Source organism: Acipenser ruthenus, chromosome 23, assembly GCF_902713425.1.
Source record: "Acipenser ruthenus chromosome 23, fAciRut3.2 maternal haplotype, whole genome shotgun sequence".
In the NCBI taxonomy this organism is placed as follows: domain Eukaryota; kingdom Metazoa; phylum Chordata; class Actinopteri; order Acipenseriformes; family Acipenseridae; genus Acipenser; species Acipenser ruthenus.
Genome location: NC_081211.1, coordinates 4,317,277 through 4,336,768, shown reverse-complemented (window position 1 = coordinate 4,336,768; position 19,492 = coordinate 4,317,277). Strand labels below are relative to the sequence as shown.

Genomic DNA, 19,492 nt, shown 5'->3' with positions numbered 1-19,492 from the left:
TTTGTGTCCTGTCCTCAGTTTTTGAGGGTTACCAAAGTTGAAAAAAACAATAGACTGAGTAACAATTGAACATGTTGGTGCCCTGTTGTGCCTGCATGGCCCGTGGGGATTTTGTTTCTTCATTTAGCTGGAATGTAAAATGCAATCCGTTGTGGATTGATTTTTTTTTGCCATCTATAAGTTCTGCACAAACAGCAAACAGCTTTACTGGGTTGGAACAGCAAGCAGGGTCTGATTGGGGGTGAAGCGTAGTTTGATGTGGCTTCAGAATGTTACCAGGATGAAAAAAAGAATGGAGTGATTCAATGTTATTTATTATATATACATCTGTATTTGTCGCTGGATTTAATGGTAAGTGTTTATGTACTTATGCTCTTCTAGAAGCAGTCTTTTCATTTTCATTTAAATTAGGAGGCTAGAAATCCCAAGTAGAAGGCAGGGGGGTATGGGGGTCCACCCCCAGCGCGGGTGCAAGTGGCAAAGCCCCCTACCGAAAACGAATTACAGGGGTCTAAATCCTGCATATCCTGGGCCTAAATGTGCCTTAATAGAGACCCAAAATTCAAAATAAGTGTATAACTTTATTCATTTTATTTTAAGCATTGAGATTTAAAGAGCAAGTAAATGTTACTTGTGTCTATGAAAAGTAATTACAAAATAATGTATTTATATTAGAATTTTAAAACCACAAACTTGTCTTAGCACACAGTAATTTCAAAAGTAAGTAAAGTCCACATATTTAAGCAAAAGTTTGGTTTTGCAATAATTACACACAGAAAAAAGTGCTGAAAGAAAGCCAGAACCAGACACTAGTGAAACAGAGAAATTATATTTTAGGCACAAAAGAATTATATTTTAGGCACAAAAACAATGTCACATTATATAGATACCATAAATCCAAGTGAAACAGAAGAAAAATATGTGAAGCAATTTCTAAATTAAAAGATAAGCAGCAGTATTAATTGGTAGCAAATTTAAATACAGAAAAGGTAAGCCGTAAGCTTCATTTTGCTTTCTATTTTTTCATGTATTCAATTTTTTCCTTTGCATTTTATACAAAAAAACAAAAAAAACATTGTTTCTAAAAATATTCATGGAACCAACCAGTCCTTATTTATTTATTCATATTTTCCCATGTCGCTGTTTCTCATTAACTAAAGAGTCTGAGAATGCACATGTGCATAAATAAATAAATAAATAAATAAATAAAATATACATTTTTTAAAATGCGCTTGCGAGAACTGCGATTTCAAACACGGTTGATTTGAAGTTCGTTTCTGTTGCATTTTCCGTAAACATTAAATCGATTTCTACAGTATTATTTTTTTCTTTAATTTAATATTTTTTTTTTAATTTTGTTAACTGTTTGCTGATTAAAATAAATACAAATAACAATAAACAATGTATTGGCATTTACTTGAACAATGTAGCTTGAAAGTAAAAGTACATAAATATCAAATTGTAGGTATATGAAATGGAAAAACATGGAAACTACTTCAAATGAAAAAGAGTAACGTTGAAACAGAAAAATCACTTTGGTGTACAAATTACACATACAAATGGTTTATTGACGTAGATTGCATACACTCTATTTAAGACTTTCAATGTAATACTGTAGCTCTGTAAATACCAGCGCTTCGAGTCGCATTTTATTTTTCTTAATTTTTTTTTTGATCAGCAATAGACAGTGCCACAGCAGCACATCTATACCCAAGCGTCAGTTACCTTTCCCAGGTAAAAAAAAAAAAAAACTTTTTACTAAGCATTACATTTAGCGAGAAAATACCTTCCCTCCTCCCACTGTTGCTCTTGCCTAACATACAAAGAAAATATGTTTTCTTTGGGAAGACATCAACAGAAGAGGAGGAAAAAGAGATTCTTACTGTACATACGTTTGAACATACATTTCCATTTGACTTGAACTTCTTAAAAATGGGATTTAGAGTCTTCTAAAAATAACAAACTTAAGTACTATGCCTATTTAAACATAGATAAATCACAGTATGTGCTTATGTGTATTTGTGTGTGGGTGTTTGTGTGTGTTTTGTGTGTGTGGGTGTACTTTTTATCTGCATTTTGTGTCTAAACTGTCGATAATATTAATTGACCACAGTTTTACAGCAACTGATTATACAGAAAAATATCTGACCCGTACATCTTGTTGCTCATATACAGAGAGCTCAGCTGTATGGTTACAGGGGCTAGAGTATTAGGCTTACCAGAATGAAACAAACAACACTTACATATTCGTATTTGCTTAAGAAAAAAAAGTAATATTAATGTTTTTATTTTACAATACTTTTTTTTACTACAGTATACTTTATCTGCTTTCAAAATACCTTGACTGAGCTTAACTACTGTTTGCTGTTCTGTTATCGTAGTATATTGCCGAAAACTCAGGTATTTATATTTATAACATATTTACATTTTTATGTCACTGTTTAAAACTGTCAGTTAAGATCAGATCACTATATTGGAAAGGTTGTCAATGCAATTTTCTTTCAGAGGCTTTCAGCCTACTGTGCCCCCAGCTCTTCAGAATTCAGAATTTACAAAGGTATTAAGTATGTAAAGAATAAACAGTATCTATTTAATGTTATTATAAGATAAATGTACTTACTGTGTAAAGTAAATAAGGACATGGTGGACCTTGTTTATATTTTGAATTCATTTCAGGGTTCAGTTAGTTATACATTTGAAACACTTTCTTTTGTGACAGGTTAACACCCAGGAATGCCAGACTAAAGATGGGTGATTGGAACTTCCTGGGAGGGATTTTGGAGGAGGTGCACATCCACTCCACCATCGTCGGGAAGATCTGGCTGACGATCCTCTTCATCTTCCGCATGCTGGTCCTCGGGGTGGCAGCTGAAGATGTATGGAACGACGAGCAGGCCGAGTTTATCTGCAACACGGCTCAGCCTGGGTGCAGGAACGTCTGCTACGACAAGGCTTTCCCTATCTCACTCATACGCTACTGGGTCCTGCAGGTCATCTTTGTCTCCTCACCCTCCCTAGTGTACATGGGCCATGCCTTGTACAGACTGAGGGCCCTGGAGAAGCAAAGACAAAAAAAGAAGGCACAACTACGAAGAGAGCTGGCTGTGGACATAGACCTGGTAGAAGTTCGAAAGAAAATGGAGCGAGAACTTAGACAACTGGAGCAAAGGAAGCTGAACAAAGCCCCGCTCAGAGGATCTCTACTCCGCACGTACGTGATGCACATCGTTACGAGGTCTGGGGTCGAAGTTGGATTCATGGTCGGGCAATACTTCCTCTATGGCTTCCAGCTTGACCCACTCTTTAAATGTGAGAGGGAACCGTGTCCAGAAGTAGTCGACTGTTTTGTGTCACGGCCAACTGAAAAGACAGTGTTCATGATGTTTATGCAGTGCATAGCAGCGCTCTCGTTATTCCTCAACATTCTTGAAGTCATCCATTTAGGATACAAGAAGCTAAAAAATGGAATTCTAGACTATTATCCAAACCTTAGAGATGATCTGGATGATTACGACGTGAGCAAATCTAAGAAGAACTCTGTGATCCAACAGGTTTGCATCGGGATGTCTACGGGCCATAAAGCCACCATCCCCACGGCACCCAGTGGGTACACCCTACTGATGGAGAAGCAAGGAGATGCACCGCTTTACCCCATCCTGAACCCGTCTTCTGCTTTCATGCCCATTCAGGGTGATCCAAATGGGAACACAAAGAGCTGTCCAGAAAGCCACAAGGAGAGCTCAAATCAGAGCGCTGGGGAACAGAACAGCAGCTCAAACAATACAGTGCTAAACAAGTCCCCCAAGGCCAACAGTCTGCCAAAGCAGGGGGAGCAAGATGATCATTCCCACAGCACAGCCCGCCATTCTGGTGGGGATCGTCTTTCTGAAGGTCCTGGGGAATCTGGATCCTCCTTGTACCCTGCGCTCCAGGGGGAGTTGTCATCCTGCCCGACAATGCAGGTCAGTTCCAGCCGGAAGCCGCGACGCGTCAGTGCTCCGTGGAACTGCACAACGGTGGTGGAAAGCAACGGATCCAACGGTGACGGGGCTGTCAGCAGCAGCCACCAGGGAAGATGCAGCTTCAGTGCCACTAAGGCTAGGGCGGCCTCTAAGTCTGACCTCAAACGACTCAGCCGGCCAGATACCCCGGACTCAATTGGGGAATCAAGCTCAGAGTCGAAGCAGAGCCGTAATTGTGACAGCCCACAGGCCCTCTCCCCCACTCGGCGAATGTCATTGGCAAGTAACGCCAGCAGCAGGCGCGCCCCCACCGATCTTCAGATCTAAGCGTTAGTTTGATACCTTACCTATATGTTAAAACTAATATGCACATTTGGCTGGGCAATAGAAAGGGAACTTTTTGCCTTTAGTACTTCTGTTGGAGCAAGTGATTTTCAACTCCAGTCCAGTATCGCCGCAGATCTTTGTTTCAGTTGTGGTCAAGTATTAGTCTTTTCTAGAAGGGATAAACTGCAGTACTTCCCCCCCCTCCCCCTGGCCCGTTTTTAATAATGAAATTATACACAGGGTAATGATTGTTAGTTCTGATTAAATATTTTCACAGTCCGAACCAGACATTGATTTGGTTACCAAGCTACTATTAAGGCTCAAATTAGGATTTATAGTATGTGATTAATCTTTAACTATTTTTTAACAAGGTAACAAACTCTTAACTTCCTTAAATTCATTTTGTGACATCTATTTTAGTTTAAAAAAATGGTTTAAACTTAGCAATGGGGTATATTCCAAAGAGGTATAGCATATAGTAAATTTCAGCCAGCAAGAACTAACCCAGCAGTCTACTCATACTGTTTCCATTGCTGTGACTCCTGTGAGAACATTGGTTGAGAGATGCTCAAGATGTATCAGATTGCTGAAACCGTTATGTCAAAGGTCTCGAGATAACGGATGCCATGACACTTATGTAAAGTACTGCAGTTTATTTTACGTATGTACGTACCAGCAGAAATCTTCCATTGAACCAACAAATCAATAATTTGTGTTTATATGTGCCATCGTTTAGAGGCTCTGGAAGATCTCCGTGGTCAGGTCTTGCTTTAACGTAATGGGTCGTGTTGTGTTTGGCACTGCATATATTTGTCAAAATAATAGAGACCAATGCTGGACCATTGTTTCTACATAGATTAAATTACAATAAAGCTTCAGAGGGGGATTATTTTAGGCAAATTGAGTCTTAACAGAAGTAGTATGTTAACAGCAAGTAACAATAATACTATACCCTTTTAGATCAATATGCAGGGTATACCATAAGTAAATTCAACTTGTTCTGTTTTCTTTCAGATCACCATACTGCAGCTTTCCACCATCATGAAAAAGCATTGATATAGTAGTGGCCTACAGCTCACTGAACAGTTTATGTACAATACATACATATTTACTGGCTATTTGGAATGATCACTGATGCATACACACACTAGGCGACAAGGATTGAATACTGTCTTGTTAAGCCTGTTGTGCCCAATTATTATTTTATAATGTACAGTTTCACTTCTATTTAGCATGCTTTTTTTTTTAAATCTGTAGAATTCCTTGTTGGATTACACGTACTTGGCAAATCATGACAAATTCTAATTAAAAAAAAAAATGCTTTTGCTGGGATTCTGTTTTCTTTCACATCTCAAACTTCATAATTAAGAGGATTTAACAGCAACCTTGTGACCTTAAGGTTTTTATCCTGCAGAAAAATGAATGCTAAGGTAAGAGCTTTTCTTTAAAGACAGATCAGATGTAAAATAATTAACTACCGCTGAAAATATCCCAGTTGGGTACTGGTTGATCAAATCAACCACTAAAATGTGTATTTTTATTTAACCATTTAGGTCATTAACTATAGAATTAAAAAAAAAAACAAAAAAAAAAAAACACTTGTCTCAAACACTTAATTCTATTTATTTTTAAGTCACTACACACAAACATACGGAAACAATGCATGTTCAGAAATGAGGTGTACAGACAAATTAAATATCTGTCAATGAACAAAAATGCATAAGATCAATTAATTAAAAAAAAAAAACTCAAAAGATTATCAGGAACTATTAACGTATACTGCAAATGGAAAAAATACACAACAAAGATCCGAAACTGAAAATGTACATTTTCCAGTGAATTGCCTAAAATACAATATATACTAATAGTAGGGTTTTAGATGGATCATGATAGCAGTATTAGCCACCTGGTAGATGTAAAATGTCCATTCCTCAGGCTACATGGTCAACAGAGTATCTGCCTAGTAAGCCAGTGTGTGCAAAGATAGCAACATGTGACATTCATTCTCAACACTGATCACAAATGATTGTAATTAAAGCAATTCTCCTTAGACTAAAAAAAAAAAAAATTGTAAAAAGTTGTTTTTTTTATTTCAGGCACTTGTGTGGATATACAGACCCGTAATAATATTTACACAAAAATACCAAATAAATGATATTACTACATTTTTCCAAGTGAGCAAGTGTTACCCCAAACCTATCCCACTGTGAGGTCAGTGTTAAATGGCTTTGTCATCAGGATTTGTGTTTCCTGAAGAAAGCCAGAGTGGCTATTCAGTGCGCCCTTCATCTTGCTGAGGTTCATAATGTGAAAGCTGTAAACAGAAATATGGAATATATCAGCAACAACAAATTCCCCATTACATAAAATCCCAGGTGATGCTCCAAACTTATTTTTTTTTATTTTTAAGTTTTGCGAATTTAGCCACAAGTGCAAAAAAAATGACTACTTTTATTTTATCATTGCTCACATTTATAAAACAAAAACCTTATGTATAATACAACTGAATTAAAATGAACCATAATGTATTTATGCAAGACTGTTGCAGCATTTACCTAGTATACATTCTAAATTTGATAGACTATTTGATGTTGTCCTTACTCTACTCAAGAAAACAATGTTGTGTTGAATGCAGGATATGACATTTACATTAGTACAAAGTATCTCACTTTTGATATATTTTTTTTAAAACTAAATGAGGTCCCCGGTACCTTAGCTTTCAGCTCTTTGTTTTCCTCCAGCACCATTTCATATTTCTGTCGGAGTTCTACAACTTCCAGACGCAGGGCTTCCACGTCTGCTGTTTCAGGACCAACGACTCCCAAATGTTGCTTTAGAAAACTAATAAGTTAAGGTTGATCTAAATTTGTTGCTTTTTTACATTTTTATATATAAATGACTATTGCTGCTCGTTTGCTGCAAAGCATCCACCAAGTTGATTCTCTAAGTTAAAGCAGTGAAGCTGCTTCAGGAGCAATCTGTAAGGCGATAAACAACCCAGTCATAACTGTGGTACAGAAATAAATATGTACAGGAGGTGAAAGCCACTATAAGTCACAGCAGTTCTCCAATGCTTTAACATGTTTCCAATTTCAGTGAATTATAGAAAACTGCCAGCATAGTGCTGCTGGTTTATACTCTGTAATATTCCTGTTCGGATGGTGATTTTCACAGGATCTGCTTCATCACCCAGGCTACCATCAACAGAACAGTGTGTCCACATACATCTGCATACAAAGGTCTTCTCTGCATGTACACCCTGTGCTTTAACACCCAGTTGGAATTATTTTCAAAACCAGGTCAATTTACTGTTTGTATCATCAGAGCGGAAATGGGCAAAAGTAACTGTAAATATTTCAAAAGGATACTCCAAAGCATTATTTGGTTTTTCTGGTTCTTCGTACAGAGTTACCAACACTGCAAACAAAAGATCATTGTTATTATTTGTTTCTGTTTAACAAGTGGTTCTTACTCACCAACTTAAATTCAACAAAGTGTCCCTACAGGCATGGCATAAGGGGAATGGCAACATTATTATTACAGTATTTGTTATTTAGCAGACACCTTTATCCAAGGCAACTTACAGAGACTAGGGTGTGTGAACTATGCATCTGCTGCAGAGTCACTTACAACATCTCACCCGAAGGGCAGAGCACAAGGAGGTTAAGTGACTTGCTCAGGGTCACACAGTGAGTGAGTCAGTGAGCTGGGACATAAACCGGGGACCTCCTAGTTACAAGCCCTTTTCTTTAACCACTGGACCACACACCCTCCTGTGAAGGAATGAATGAATATATATATATATATATATATATATATATATATATATATATATATATATATATATAAATAATTTTAAATTATGGCTTAATCCTAAAATTCTAGACCTGTATAAACTCTTCTGAATTAATCTGATATGTGTAATTCAGTGTCAGAAATATATAAAGGGATCCCTGTACAAAAAGACAGACATTTTTATTATATCAAACATATTTAAGTTAAAATAAATGTAATGTCTTTTTGTGCACATTTCAAACTGGCAGATCATACCTGCATTTAAGCTGCCGACACTGCTGCAGGCACAGAAGTTTAATTGCGTGATAAAGGACCATTAGTTAAAACGTATTCACTGCAATCGGGATTAGCAGGTGTACTTAGTCCAATCAAGAGGACAAAACCTTCTAATCCACTAGTTAGACGCATCAAGTGGACTAAATTTGGTATGCTGCAAATGACCCATTGTTTCTTCCCTTATAGCTGCATGAACAGCTCCTAACAGTGAACCTACAGACCCAGGTGAGAGGTATTCATGTGCAATCAGTTCAGAGCAGATTTAGCAGTGGCCTCCTGGCATCTATTGACTTCAAAAATATATCTAAACAAAGGGAGTTCTGAAAGCCAGGACAAGTTGCAGGACTCGTGAAAGTTTCTAACCCTGCTGAATCATTAAATGTTACTGAAATACAGCTGACGATTAGTACAATTGACATCACCTAATGCTTTTAATTGAAACACGACAATAATCAAGGGCATTCCAGATAACATAGCTGTATACCATTGTCTTAGTGCCAGTTGCCTCTTATCATTAGTATGACCAGATAAAACCTCACTGAGAGAATCATAGAAGTGCAGTGAATCTCAATGCAGTATTTTAGTATAAAACATAAGAACATCGTTTTGGGGCATCGCAGCATTGTTGAAACTAAAGCATCACGAAAGTCTCTGAATACAAACCATTGGTAAGGCTGTCGAGGACCCCGGCTTTTTCCAAGTATCTTCGAAACTGTTCCCGTTTGGATTCCGAAGTCTAAATCAACAACATGAAGGACAATAATACAAAATAAAACACATCCTCTCAATAAATATATACATACATAATTAATAATAATAATTGCAGTTAACTTACATTAATAACATTATGTTATTAACCAAAGGTTTGTGAACTGAGGCAGTATTCGAGATCCGTCGCCACACGGTATATACAAACAAACTTAACGAGTACGGAAACTAGCTACAGTGTTCCGTTTTAGAACCACTACAATATATACATGAAAATAAGTAGTCTCGTCGAATTTTGCTTAAACATTTTACTTTAATAATAAAAACGTACCCTGTAATTTGCCATGTTATACGACGCACAATCTCTCGGTTTCTGTTTCCAAACTGCTCCCAGGTGCGTAAAACTCACACTGAGCATGCGTTCCATCTCTCGCTCAAGCTGTAGCGCATGCGTACAACGCACAAGACTCTGAGCATGTGTTTGACAACAAACGGTAACCATTGGTTACTGTTGCTCGCGTTGAAATATCGGATTTGGGACAGTGCTGACGGGAAATGAGGATACATATAAATTAGTTATAAATTGATAACGTTGATACCGAAATGTTTGCTTAAACACTAGCCCTCTAAAAGATATGTGCTAGGGGATGGTGGATACCTGTTAGAAAAAACATTTGCTTAATAAATGTCCTTTTTTTAGCTGGACGTTGTAAGTTCGTATTATCATGGGCCTTCATGTTTTGTTTTTTCTTAGTCCATTTAAGGTACTTTGACAGGGCTGTTCTGTATTGGTGCAGGTGCAGAGATGGTTAAAATGAAAAAAATACTGAAGAGGCACAAGGGTAGAAACCTACAGTAATGTAACACATTTGCACCACCTACTGTCTGGAATCAAATGTCTAGTTTACTGTTTGCCTTTCATATAGTAGGTGGTGTAAACTAGTAGCTACTAAGATTAGCTGTCTTTAAAACAAAATGAGCATCTTTAGGAAACTTATGTGCAAGCATATCTTCACTGTCATTAAAACAATTGGAGTTTAAGATCCAATTTAAACCTTGAAAAAAAAAATCACATGAAATGTATGATATTAAAACACATTACTGTTTTATTGTTAGTTTTGACAAACAACATAACTACAGATTTGGAGAGCAGTGCTTTGCTGTCTTTCATTTAATTTAATGTTTTTTGGAAAAACAATAGGAGCTGCTTTGTGATTTCACTACAAAATGAACATTGAACATATTTCATATAGAATATACAGTGACACATTGTGTGTTAATAACAGCTGGCAAAGAATAACAGGTTACCACAATAACTTTGTAATAACACGTTCCTAGTGTAAATCTTCATGTCATGTTATAAAGGTTTTACTTTTTTTTATAACGTTACTCAAAAAAGTCACATGTTCTTATATATTGCTATAGCTAAATATATTGCTATAGCTAACTCATATTATTAATAACGGTCTAATTATGTTTACAACATCATTTTTAATGCATTTGGTAATGCATGATTGAGCATTCTCTTTAATCAGCAATATCTGGCAATGTATTTATTCTGAGTTATAGGCATTAAACCGCACATCATAAAACCACCAATGACTGACGGCGAAAAAGGCTGTTGCCTAGACAAGTTTAAACAAAAAATAAATAAAATAAAATAAAAATACCAGAGAAGCTAGCATGAATTGAAACTGCAATAAAGTTCAAAAGAAATATACTTTTCAGTGATAAATTCCATCTTTGCCAACATACTTTTTTTTTTTTTAATGATCTCTAGGTAGAAAACACAGGCAATATTTTTCCAGTTCCTGGGGTGCAGCTGTGGCCTAAAGAGGTTTCGGTCAGATATTTCTAATCCCTACTTGTGCAGCAGGTCAGCCGATTTCAGATACCACTGGAATGAAACTGAAATTCACTACAATAATGGATTTCCTACCATTGTCAGGTCTGGAATATAAAATACAAACAAACAAACAAACACAAAAACAGGTCTTCCAACACAAGAAAAGCAGGATCAGTGATATTATTGCTGGTGCTAACAGAGTATTATTATAAGGTCGTTAAAACAGAATATTTTGTTATATTAGAATCTATAATTAAATATAAACGATCTTCCCAGTTCAACATTACTATATTAAGTACATATACTTTTAACTATTTACTCAAACAAAATAAGGCCAAATGAAAATGGAAACTTTATGGTTTCTATTCATTTCAGTAGTTTAATTTTAAAATACAAATACCAAAAAAGTGCTGCATAATGCATCGTACAGCTTGTAGTTGTAATTAGCGGAAAGGCACATGCCACATTGTTACAAATCCCCCAACAATATTCCCACACTGGAGATGAAAGGTCAGGGTACACAAGCTGCACCAGTATAGTCAGGTGATTCCAAAGCACATGACGCGAGACTAACCCACCCTGCTAGCACTGCAACAACAGTGCTAATTTAACAGAGACGCGGTTTAACGAATCGGTATGCGCACTTTTAGGAAACTATCCAATAAGCGAGCACGGGGCGGGACTTAAGATTAGGTTGCGTTGAAAGAGAAACGGAGCTGAAGATTTAAAGGAGAAGAGAGAAGGTTTTGTAGTAGTTATCTTGTGAATTTAAAACTTGTTACATTTTTATCAATTTGAAATAATCAAATGCAATAGGCGGGTTTGGGGGAGTCAGCTTTTGGTCGAAATGTCGATTCAGTTCGAGGAGCCGCTGGCGGGGAGTTACGGGGTAGTAGACTCTTTCCCGAAAGATTTTGGGTATGGGGTGGAGGAGGCCGATATTGAGGAGAGCTCGGCTCCTTCGGACAGCAAACCCCGAATACTGCTTATGGGGCTCCGCCGGAGCGGAAAATCGTCCATACAGAAGGTATGTTGGATACGAGGCGTAGCATAGTGCTTAAACGCCCTATTTGAGTTGTTGTGCTGTACCTAATTATAACAGTTTACAGGCAGAGATATGGCAGTCCAGTCCAGTCCAGTCCAGTTCAGTCTCCCTTTATTATTCTGAATTCTAGAGGCACGCAGTTTTTTTTTATTTATTTGTTTTACACTGTTTAAATTATGGACGCCTTGCTTTTTTCGATTTACTGCGTGGGTGTCTTTTGCTACATTAGATGGTTATAGTGGCACAGCAATAATATGCGTACAGAAGAGACGAGAATAATGCAACATACCTTGGTGACATAGTGATGATTTGTATTTTTGTCTATGAATGCGGCATCCATGTCAAGAAACTGATGAATCATTTGTTGGGCTTATTTCCTAGTTAATATTTAACAATACATATATATACATATAAATAGAATACTAGAATTAAGGAGACAGTTGTGAGATGATCTGTTAGGTTCTCTCACAAGCCAATGCTAGATCAAGCAAATGCTGGTGTGCTTTTTCGCTTTGTTTTTGGAATACCAAAGTCTACTCTGCAGCGACAAGGAACAGTAATGTAACAAATCAAGAAGAGAATTCATACTGCATTTTTTTAAACATGCACACTGGATATTGCATTTTCTAATTTATTTTATTTTGCATCTCTTTTTCCAAGGGGGTCCCGGCAAAGCTTCTCTGTAGATGAGTTTACCCAAGTTTGTTTGCTTAATATTAATAATAACCTGGGTTTTCAAATGTTTTCTTACTGCATAGCACCACAAATATATTTTTTGTAAGAAATAGTTAAGAAAACATCCCATCACGCAAACTGATAAACGAATCTGTTATCAGGCAGGTTACAAAACAAACATGCATAATTAATTTTATTCTTTCACTAAAAAAAATAATAATCATGGCTTAAATTTGATGGTATTCGTCTTATTCAATGTCTACAAGTGAAGAATGTTTATTGTCTATTTTTTTTTTAAATGTAGGTGGTATTCCATAAGATGTCCCCAAACGAAACCCTGTTTTTAGAAAGCACAAACAAGATCTACAAAGATGACATATCCAGTAGTTCTTTCGTCAATTTCCAGATCTGGGATTTTCCTGGACAGGTGGACTTTTTTGATCCAACGTTTGACTATGAGATGATCTTCAGGGGAACTGGAGCATTGATATTTGTTATTGATGCACAGGTAAAAAAAAAAAAAAAGATTAATGAATACAGTAAACAAGAATCAAATACAGTTTCCAGTGTTCCTGTGGATTGAGGGCAGTCTGCCACTGAACACATTTTATGTAGGGTTATCTAAACTGTTTTGTGATGTTCAAGTTAATAAAACATGCTGTACTTTTCTTTTTGTATTGAACATGCAAAGAAAGATCTCATGGTCCAGACTACTTTGCTACAGAGCTGAGCTGACCGGACCTTGGAGATGCAAGGAAGAAATAAAGAGGGCCTTGTTTTAGATTTTAAGCTTATAAAATAATTTAGAAAACGGGGAGAAATGAATGCACCCTAATCGGAATTACTACTTGTAACCATCTAAGACGAGGATGCCCTGATATAAAATGTTTTTTGTGACGTATGTAGTAAAGTGATTGTGAGTGTTTCCTTTACAAAAATCATTATTCAGGCTTTCTTGGTAGACTGCTAAAGAAAAATCCACCTGCTTCCGTAAAACTGTCCTGGCTGCCTGCAGATAACCGCCTCTATGATAGGGTTTCGTTTTTTAAACCTAGAACATAAAAGGCCTATGTTCTGTACCGAGGGATATCGCCCCTATTCTGTCCACACTCCAGTAGGCCCAGGGGATTGGGTTAGTGTATCATTCTGATCTGGTGCGATGTTACAGTATGTTTTAGACTTGAGGTAGCTGTCTATACTTACACTTCTTGAGTGTTTGGTACATTATCTTTCTCTCCTGCAAATGCCTTTGCATACCTGAGAGTGTTAAAAAAAAAAAAAGTGTTTTCTGTGGTCTCCTAGGACGATTATGTGGAAGCATTGGGAAGACTTCATCTCACAGTGTCCAGGGCATACAGAGTCAATCCAGAGATCAACTTTGAAGTTTTTATTCACAAAGTGGATGGCTTGTCGGATGACCATAAAATAGAAACCCAAAGAGACATCCACCAGAGAGCCAACGATGACCTGGCAGATGCTGGCTTAGAAAAGCTGCACCTTAGGTAAGTGTGTCAGTCCTCACGTATTTTTTGATTATTTTTTTTATTTGTTGAAGTTCTAAGCAGGACACAGTTGTTGCTGTGTTTTTTTTTAATACGTTTTTTTCCTATTTCGCAGGAATAAAACAAAAACAAGTGCTTGTCCACTTGCTGAACCTGCAATGTTTGTAGGCCTGTGTCCTTTAGTAAATCTGTCTATGGTACTGCTGCTTAACAGGAATTGATTGTGAGACGAGAAGATTAGGTGGTATTTAGGCCAGTTTATGTGCATCAGGGCCAGTTTGCAAGACCTATTATTTCTACCATACATGGTAATGTAAGCCTTAAAGCAGGACGCATACTTAATACAGGTAACCATTTCTAAATGTGTATGTTTTGAAGAAACACTTCCTTAAAACAGTAAAATTCTGATCCAGGTTAAGTTGGAGAAATAAGTTTGTTAAAAGCAATTGTGTTTGAGGCAACATTGTATTTAGATTTAAAGTACTCCACATATATAGGAAGGAATTGATGTCATGTTGTCATCATTGCCTGTATGTTTGAAAAAGGAACTTGAGTAACCCCAAGCTGTATAACCCGTGTGAATGAGACTGAATTTTACAACAATATGTATTGCAGAAACATAATCTGTTTTAAAAGGCAGACTCATGTCACATATGATTAAAAATGTATGTTTAGTAGATTTAATTAAGACAAAAAAAATGCAACATTTAAAGGTGCTGGTTTTCGTGTCCTGTAATCAAAAACCCTGCATGATTTAAGTGATCTTACAAGATAGCAAAAATGAGCAACATATTGCTGTGTTTAATACGTAAAAAACCGTGGCAGCTGCCAGTAATACATAATACTGACATATTGCTTGTAGAATTGGATGTTGTCATAATGACCTTTCTTTGTATTGAAAATGGTTTGTTTAATGAATATATTACACATTTTTTTTTAAATTTTTTTTTAGATAGATACATGATAGATCGAGAAAGCTATTGATGGATGGATAGATAGATACTTTTTTTTTTTTTTCAAATCTTGTTTAAAATTAGTTGCCAGTGCTTCATTACATGGTTTGAATAGTTTATCACCGCTGTTAAATTCTTCAGAGGCCCAGATTAGAGGGAGTTCAAAATCTTTAGACGCTTGGCATTTCAGCATATTTCCATACACAATAAGAAGCAGTGCATTTTATATAAAGTATGCATTATAAATAGCTGTGTTCACTTGATTGATAGATAGACACACACCACTTTTTTGTGAATACATAAGATGTGCATCACAATTTTGGTGATTTTATACCGTGAGGAACGGTTAGTATTCTTCTACTTGTCTCGTCAAGTACCGAATGACATGTTTTTGTGGGTTTACACAGAAAGCTGCCAAGTACACTTTAGACTTGTTTGGATTGCCTATCTCTCTGTGCTTAAAAAGGTCATGCATTATGAAGTAATTTGTACTGCACTCCAATTCAAACATGAAGAAGCAGGATAAAGCAGCTAGCTGCAAAACTCCACGCAATGCCTAAACCACGCTGTACGCAATTTTAACCCTCCTTGCTCGTTTTATTGTTTTCAGCTTTTACTTGACAAGTATCTACGACCACTCGATATTCGAAGCTTTTAGTAAAGTTGTACAAAAGCTCATCCCGCAGCTTCCGACGCTGGAAAATCTATTAAACATCTTTATATCGGTATGTATTCCTTCTACTTCCTCTGCTGTGTTTTATAATTTATTTATTTTTTTTCCTGTGTGGAGGTTGGAATAGTTTTATCCAAGTACAGCAATGTGGTCTGATCAATTTAAATGTATTTTGGCTGTGTTCCAACTAAACCCAATCCCAGGGGTTATGGCCAAATAATTGGTCTTTTTAAATCTTCCCATTTGTTAAACTGAGGAGAAGCAGATGTGGGGTCTCTGTTGGACTGTCTTGAATTATGAACTGCTGTAAATGCAGTATATAATTATACATGTAGTCAGAGACACCTGTGCTGTGGGCCATCTTTCCATCTAGAGCCCATCTGTGGCTGTGATAACCAAACCGCTCTGTTCTCCTCATATATTCTGAAACAACACTTGAGTGTTTATGCTCAATTAGTCATGCTTTCTCAACGTGAAAAACCATTAACTTGGCACACTTAAGTGAGCCCTAACACTCGAGTGTTTCTGAAAATAAATTAAGTATTGTAGTCGATGCCAGGGATGCCTTTGCAAATGGCTGGTATAGGGGGGTAGGGTTTGCCAGCTGATCCCATTGGAGTAACATTAAGTGTAGCTCTAATGAAAAGACACACCGTGTGTAGAGGTGGGTAGCCACATACTGAAGTAAGGCATTCTGGGTTCAGATGCAGTGCTTTTTACATGCCAGACGTGTGTGTGCTTGCAGTATGAAAAAGTTGTTTTTTTGTTTTTCCCCTTTTCCAGAATTCAGGAATCGAAAAGGCATTTTTGTTCGACGTAGTCAGTAAAATCTACATCGCCACAGACAGTTCTCCTGTGGACATGCAGTCTTATGAGCTGTGCTGTGACATGATAGATGTGGTCATAGATGTTTCTTGTATTTATGGGTGAGTAGTGTGGCACTTGAATAATTAGGATCTTTATCTTGTGTCTGCTTGTTTTTTCCTTTGGCTTAATGCTGCATACCGACTGTGTAATCTATTCTATACGTTTGAAGGAGATAACAACTAACTAATGTTGGTATGCAGCATTAATTTCTAAATGGAAAGGATGAAGTTAAACAAAATTGCTCAATGTTAAGTCACATGGTGTTGGAATATTGCTTAAAAATAAAAACAAACTTCAACCTGTAACCCAGAACACACAGTTGATTAGTGTGCTGTTTTTCTTACCAGTCTAAAAGAAGATGGCAGTGGAAGTGCCTATGACAAGGAGTCAATGGCAATTATTAAACTCAACAACACAACAGTCCTCTATCTAAAGGAGGTGACAAAGTTTCTTGCACTGGTTTGCATTCTAAGGGAAGAAAGTTTTGAACGCAAAGGTAATGTTTGTTTGTGTTTGTTTTTTTTTGTAAGTGTTAAAGAATTGGTTCAGTATATGTGTCATTTGGCATGTATACTTCTTGTAAATCGTTAGGATAAAAATAAAAAAAGTAAAAGGTCTGAATTATACAGAAAAAGTGTAGCAATGCACTTTCCAACACAATCCTGCTCCCTGCATGCACATGCTTACAGTACAATATTTGTGGACATGCCCAAACTATAAACTCTCTCTCTCTCTCTCTCTCTCCTCTCATTTTTTCGTAAGGTTTAATTGATTACAATTTCCACTGTTTCCGCAAAGCCATCCATGAAGTTTTTGAAGTTGGTGTGATCTCCCAAAGAATAGGCAGTCTACAAGAAATTACACCAAACCTGAAAGCAGTGACTCACAATGGCACACCTAGGAATGCAGTGTAGGAAGAAATCAGACAGGCATCTATACCAACCCTGTCTTCAGTCCAAAGCCACAGACAGACCACAGCCTTTTACAAGAGTGCTAACTATTAATGGAAATACAAATCTGTTAAAGTGGTGCTCATTCAGTGAAATGAAGCACTTTGATAACTGCTTTGGATCATTGTGAACTGTGTAACAAAAAAAAACAAAACTTTAAAGGCCTAACTACTGTAAATCGCTATCTAAGGAGTACCATTTGCAGGTCAAACAGCAAAGACCCTTTCATCTGAGAATAAATGACTGGTTCAGTTTTTTTTTTTTTTTGAATTGCAAGTAATATCCCATTAGATTAAAAGGGAAAACAATTTCTGCACCCTTGTGAAAAAAAACAAAAAGGTAAAAGCAGTATGAGTAATGGTATATTGTCAAGTGACTGTTGCATACCGTATGTGATGCCTGTTGAAAAATAGTTTGCAGGTGCAAATATTAACCCTTTGTCTCTGGTTCAGTAAAAGAAAGTCAGTAAAAGAGTGCAATAAGCAGCTTATTAATTCACACCCATTTTTGTTTGCTTTTGGGGTTCATGTCAAAGTTGGCAATTCGCAATGCTGCAGTTTTGCACAATAGGTGGGATGGATATACCACACAAAAAAACCCCAAACGCACAGGATGGGCTAGTGTAACTTAAGTGGAATTGATGAGCAATTTATTGAGGATTTCTCTATTCCTTTTTACTTTCTTGTGATCCAATGTAAAAAAAAAAAAAAAAAAAAAAAAGTCTAACAAACAATTTAAAAAAACGATAAAAGGGTGATATGAGCTGTAAAGGGATTAAAAACAAACAAAACAAATGTTCTTAAATGGTTTTGTATTAATTTAACATGTTAAAATTGAGTTTACTGTAAAATTATAAGCCTCCAGAAAGATGACCAAAATAATTTGTAGTATCTCCATAACCACAAGAAAATGAGCTCAGTAAGTTTAGGTTTTTTGTCTTTCATCATGATCCTAGTGTTTTTTGCCAAACGTTTTGCCTTGTACAAAAAAAAAAAAAAGCTCTTGCACATGTAATTAGGGTACTATGTTTTGTTTGTGACAGGAAAAAACAGTCAGATAGTGGGACCCATTTATAAAGCTTTTACTCAAGAGCTATTAAATTGTTTTTATTAATACAGATTTTCATAGAACTGTTGCAAACAGTTGATAAAAAGCCAACAGCAGTCTAGAGGAGTTTTCATGAATATCAAATTGTATTTTAGTCATAAGAAGTTAATGCTTTGTGAATGAGGCCCATAATAGAATCCACTTTGTTTCCCTTGTGTGCTACAGACTGTTCTGGTTTGTATTTTATATACTTTATCACTGAGCTAAATGGGTGTACATTTATAAAACTGTCCTTCAAATCCATTTCTCTGAATAATGTTGGTACCTGTTTTCAGATTGAATGAAAACATGTTGCATCCAGAGACTAGTAAAAGTGATATTTGAGTTTAATCAAATGATTCATACATTGGCAATATTGTTTGCAGATAGTCCTTTTTTTTGTGTGTTTTGTTTTTAATTGTAAAATATGATAAATCTATAAATTGTACCATAGTTATCATCATACCCTTTTTTTAAAGAAATGAAAATAAAAAATAGTGGACCTGGGATTTATTATTAAATTTAATCTATATCTCAGTGGAGCAGATGATAATGGTTTTAGTGTTGGTATTGAAAAATCAAGGTTATTTTGCATAGAAGACTTTTTTTTTTTTTTTTTTTAAAGAAAATAATTACATTTATAATATCAAAAGAAAGAAGGGTTGAGGCGGGTACTAGAGTTCACTGGATGGATGTACAAGGGTGATGGGTTTAGGCATCAAAGTGTATTAGACCCTGCCAGTTCAATTGATTTGTTATAAGGATGGTAACAGTATGGAAATAAGACTCCCATTGCATAGCAGTTTGATCCATTCATGGTTTTACTA

General features: G+C 36.4%; 3 protein-coding genes across 4 annotated transcripts; 2 read left to right on the top strand and 1 right to left on the bottom strand.

The window, feature by feature from the left end:
• The first annotated feature begins 190 nt into the window (after positions 1-190).
• On the top strand, positions 191-5,745 carry LOC117413391 (gap junction alpha-9 protein-like). 2 transcript variants are annotated; one of them, XM_058997518.1, is made up of 3 exons: positions 191-351; positions 2,720-4,241; positions 5,304-5,745. In XM_058997518.1, exons 2-3 carry the CDS (start codon positions 2,748-2,750, stop codon positions 5,343-5,345), a joined length of 1,536 nt encoding a protein of 511 aa, XP_058853501.1. In that variant the 5' UTR covers positions 191-351; positions 2,720-2,747; the 3' UTR covers positions 5,346-5,745. The 2 variants fall into 2 exon arrangements, with proteins under 2 accessions (XP_058853501.1, XP_033878418.3); XM_034022527.3 differs by having other exon boundaries at positions 194-351; positions 2,720-4,291.
• A 151-nt stretch (positions 5,746-5,896) lies between these two features.
• Positions 5,897-9,562, bottom strand: LOC117413393 (c-Myc-binding protein-like). Its single transcript, XM_034022532.3, has 5 exons — positions 9,400-9,562; positions 9,024-9,096; positions 7,658-7,706; positions 7,001-7,130; positions 5,897-6,603 (listed from the first exon to the last, which is right to left on the bottom strand). The coding sequence occupies exons 1-5, from the start codon at positions 9,493-9,495 to the stop codon at positions 6,559-6,561; spliced, it is 393 nt and encodes a 130-aa protein (XP_033878423.3). The 5' UTR covers positions 9,496-9,562; the 3' UTR covers positions 5,897-6,558.
• Positions 9,563-11,527: 1,965 nt separating this feature from the next.
• LOC117413473 (ras-related GTP-binding protein C) lies at positions 11,528-19,283 on the top strand. Its single transcript, XM_034022695.3, has 7 exons — positions 11,528-11,941; positions 12,939-13,142; positions 13,937-14,136; positions 15,700-15,814; positions 16,546-16,688; positions 16,977-17,125; positions 17,392-19,283. The coding sequence occupies exons 1-7, from the start codon at positions 11,762-11,764 to the stop codon at positions 17,541-17,543; spliced, it is 1,143 nt and encodes a 380-aa protein (XP_033878586.1). The 5' UTR covers positions 11,528-11,761; the 3' UTR covers positions 17,544-19,283.
• Positions 19,284-19,492: the final 209 nt, after the last annotated feature.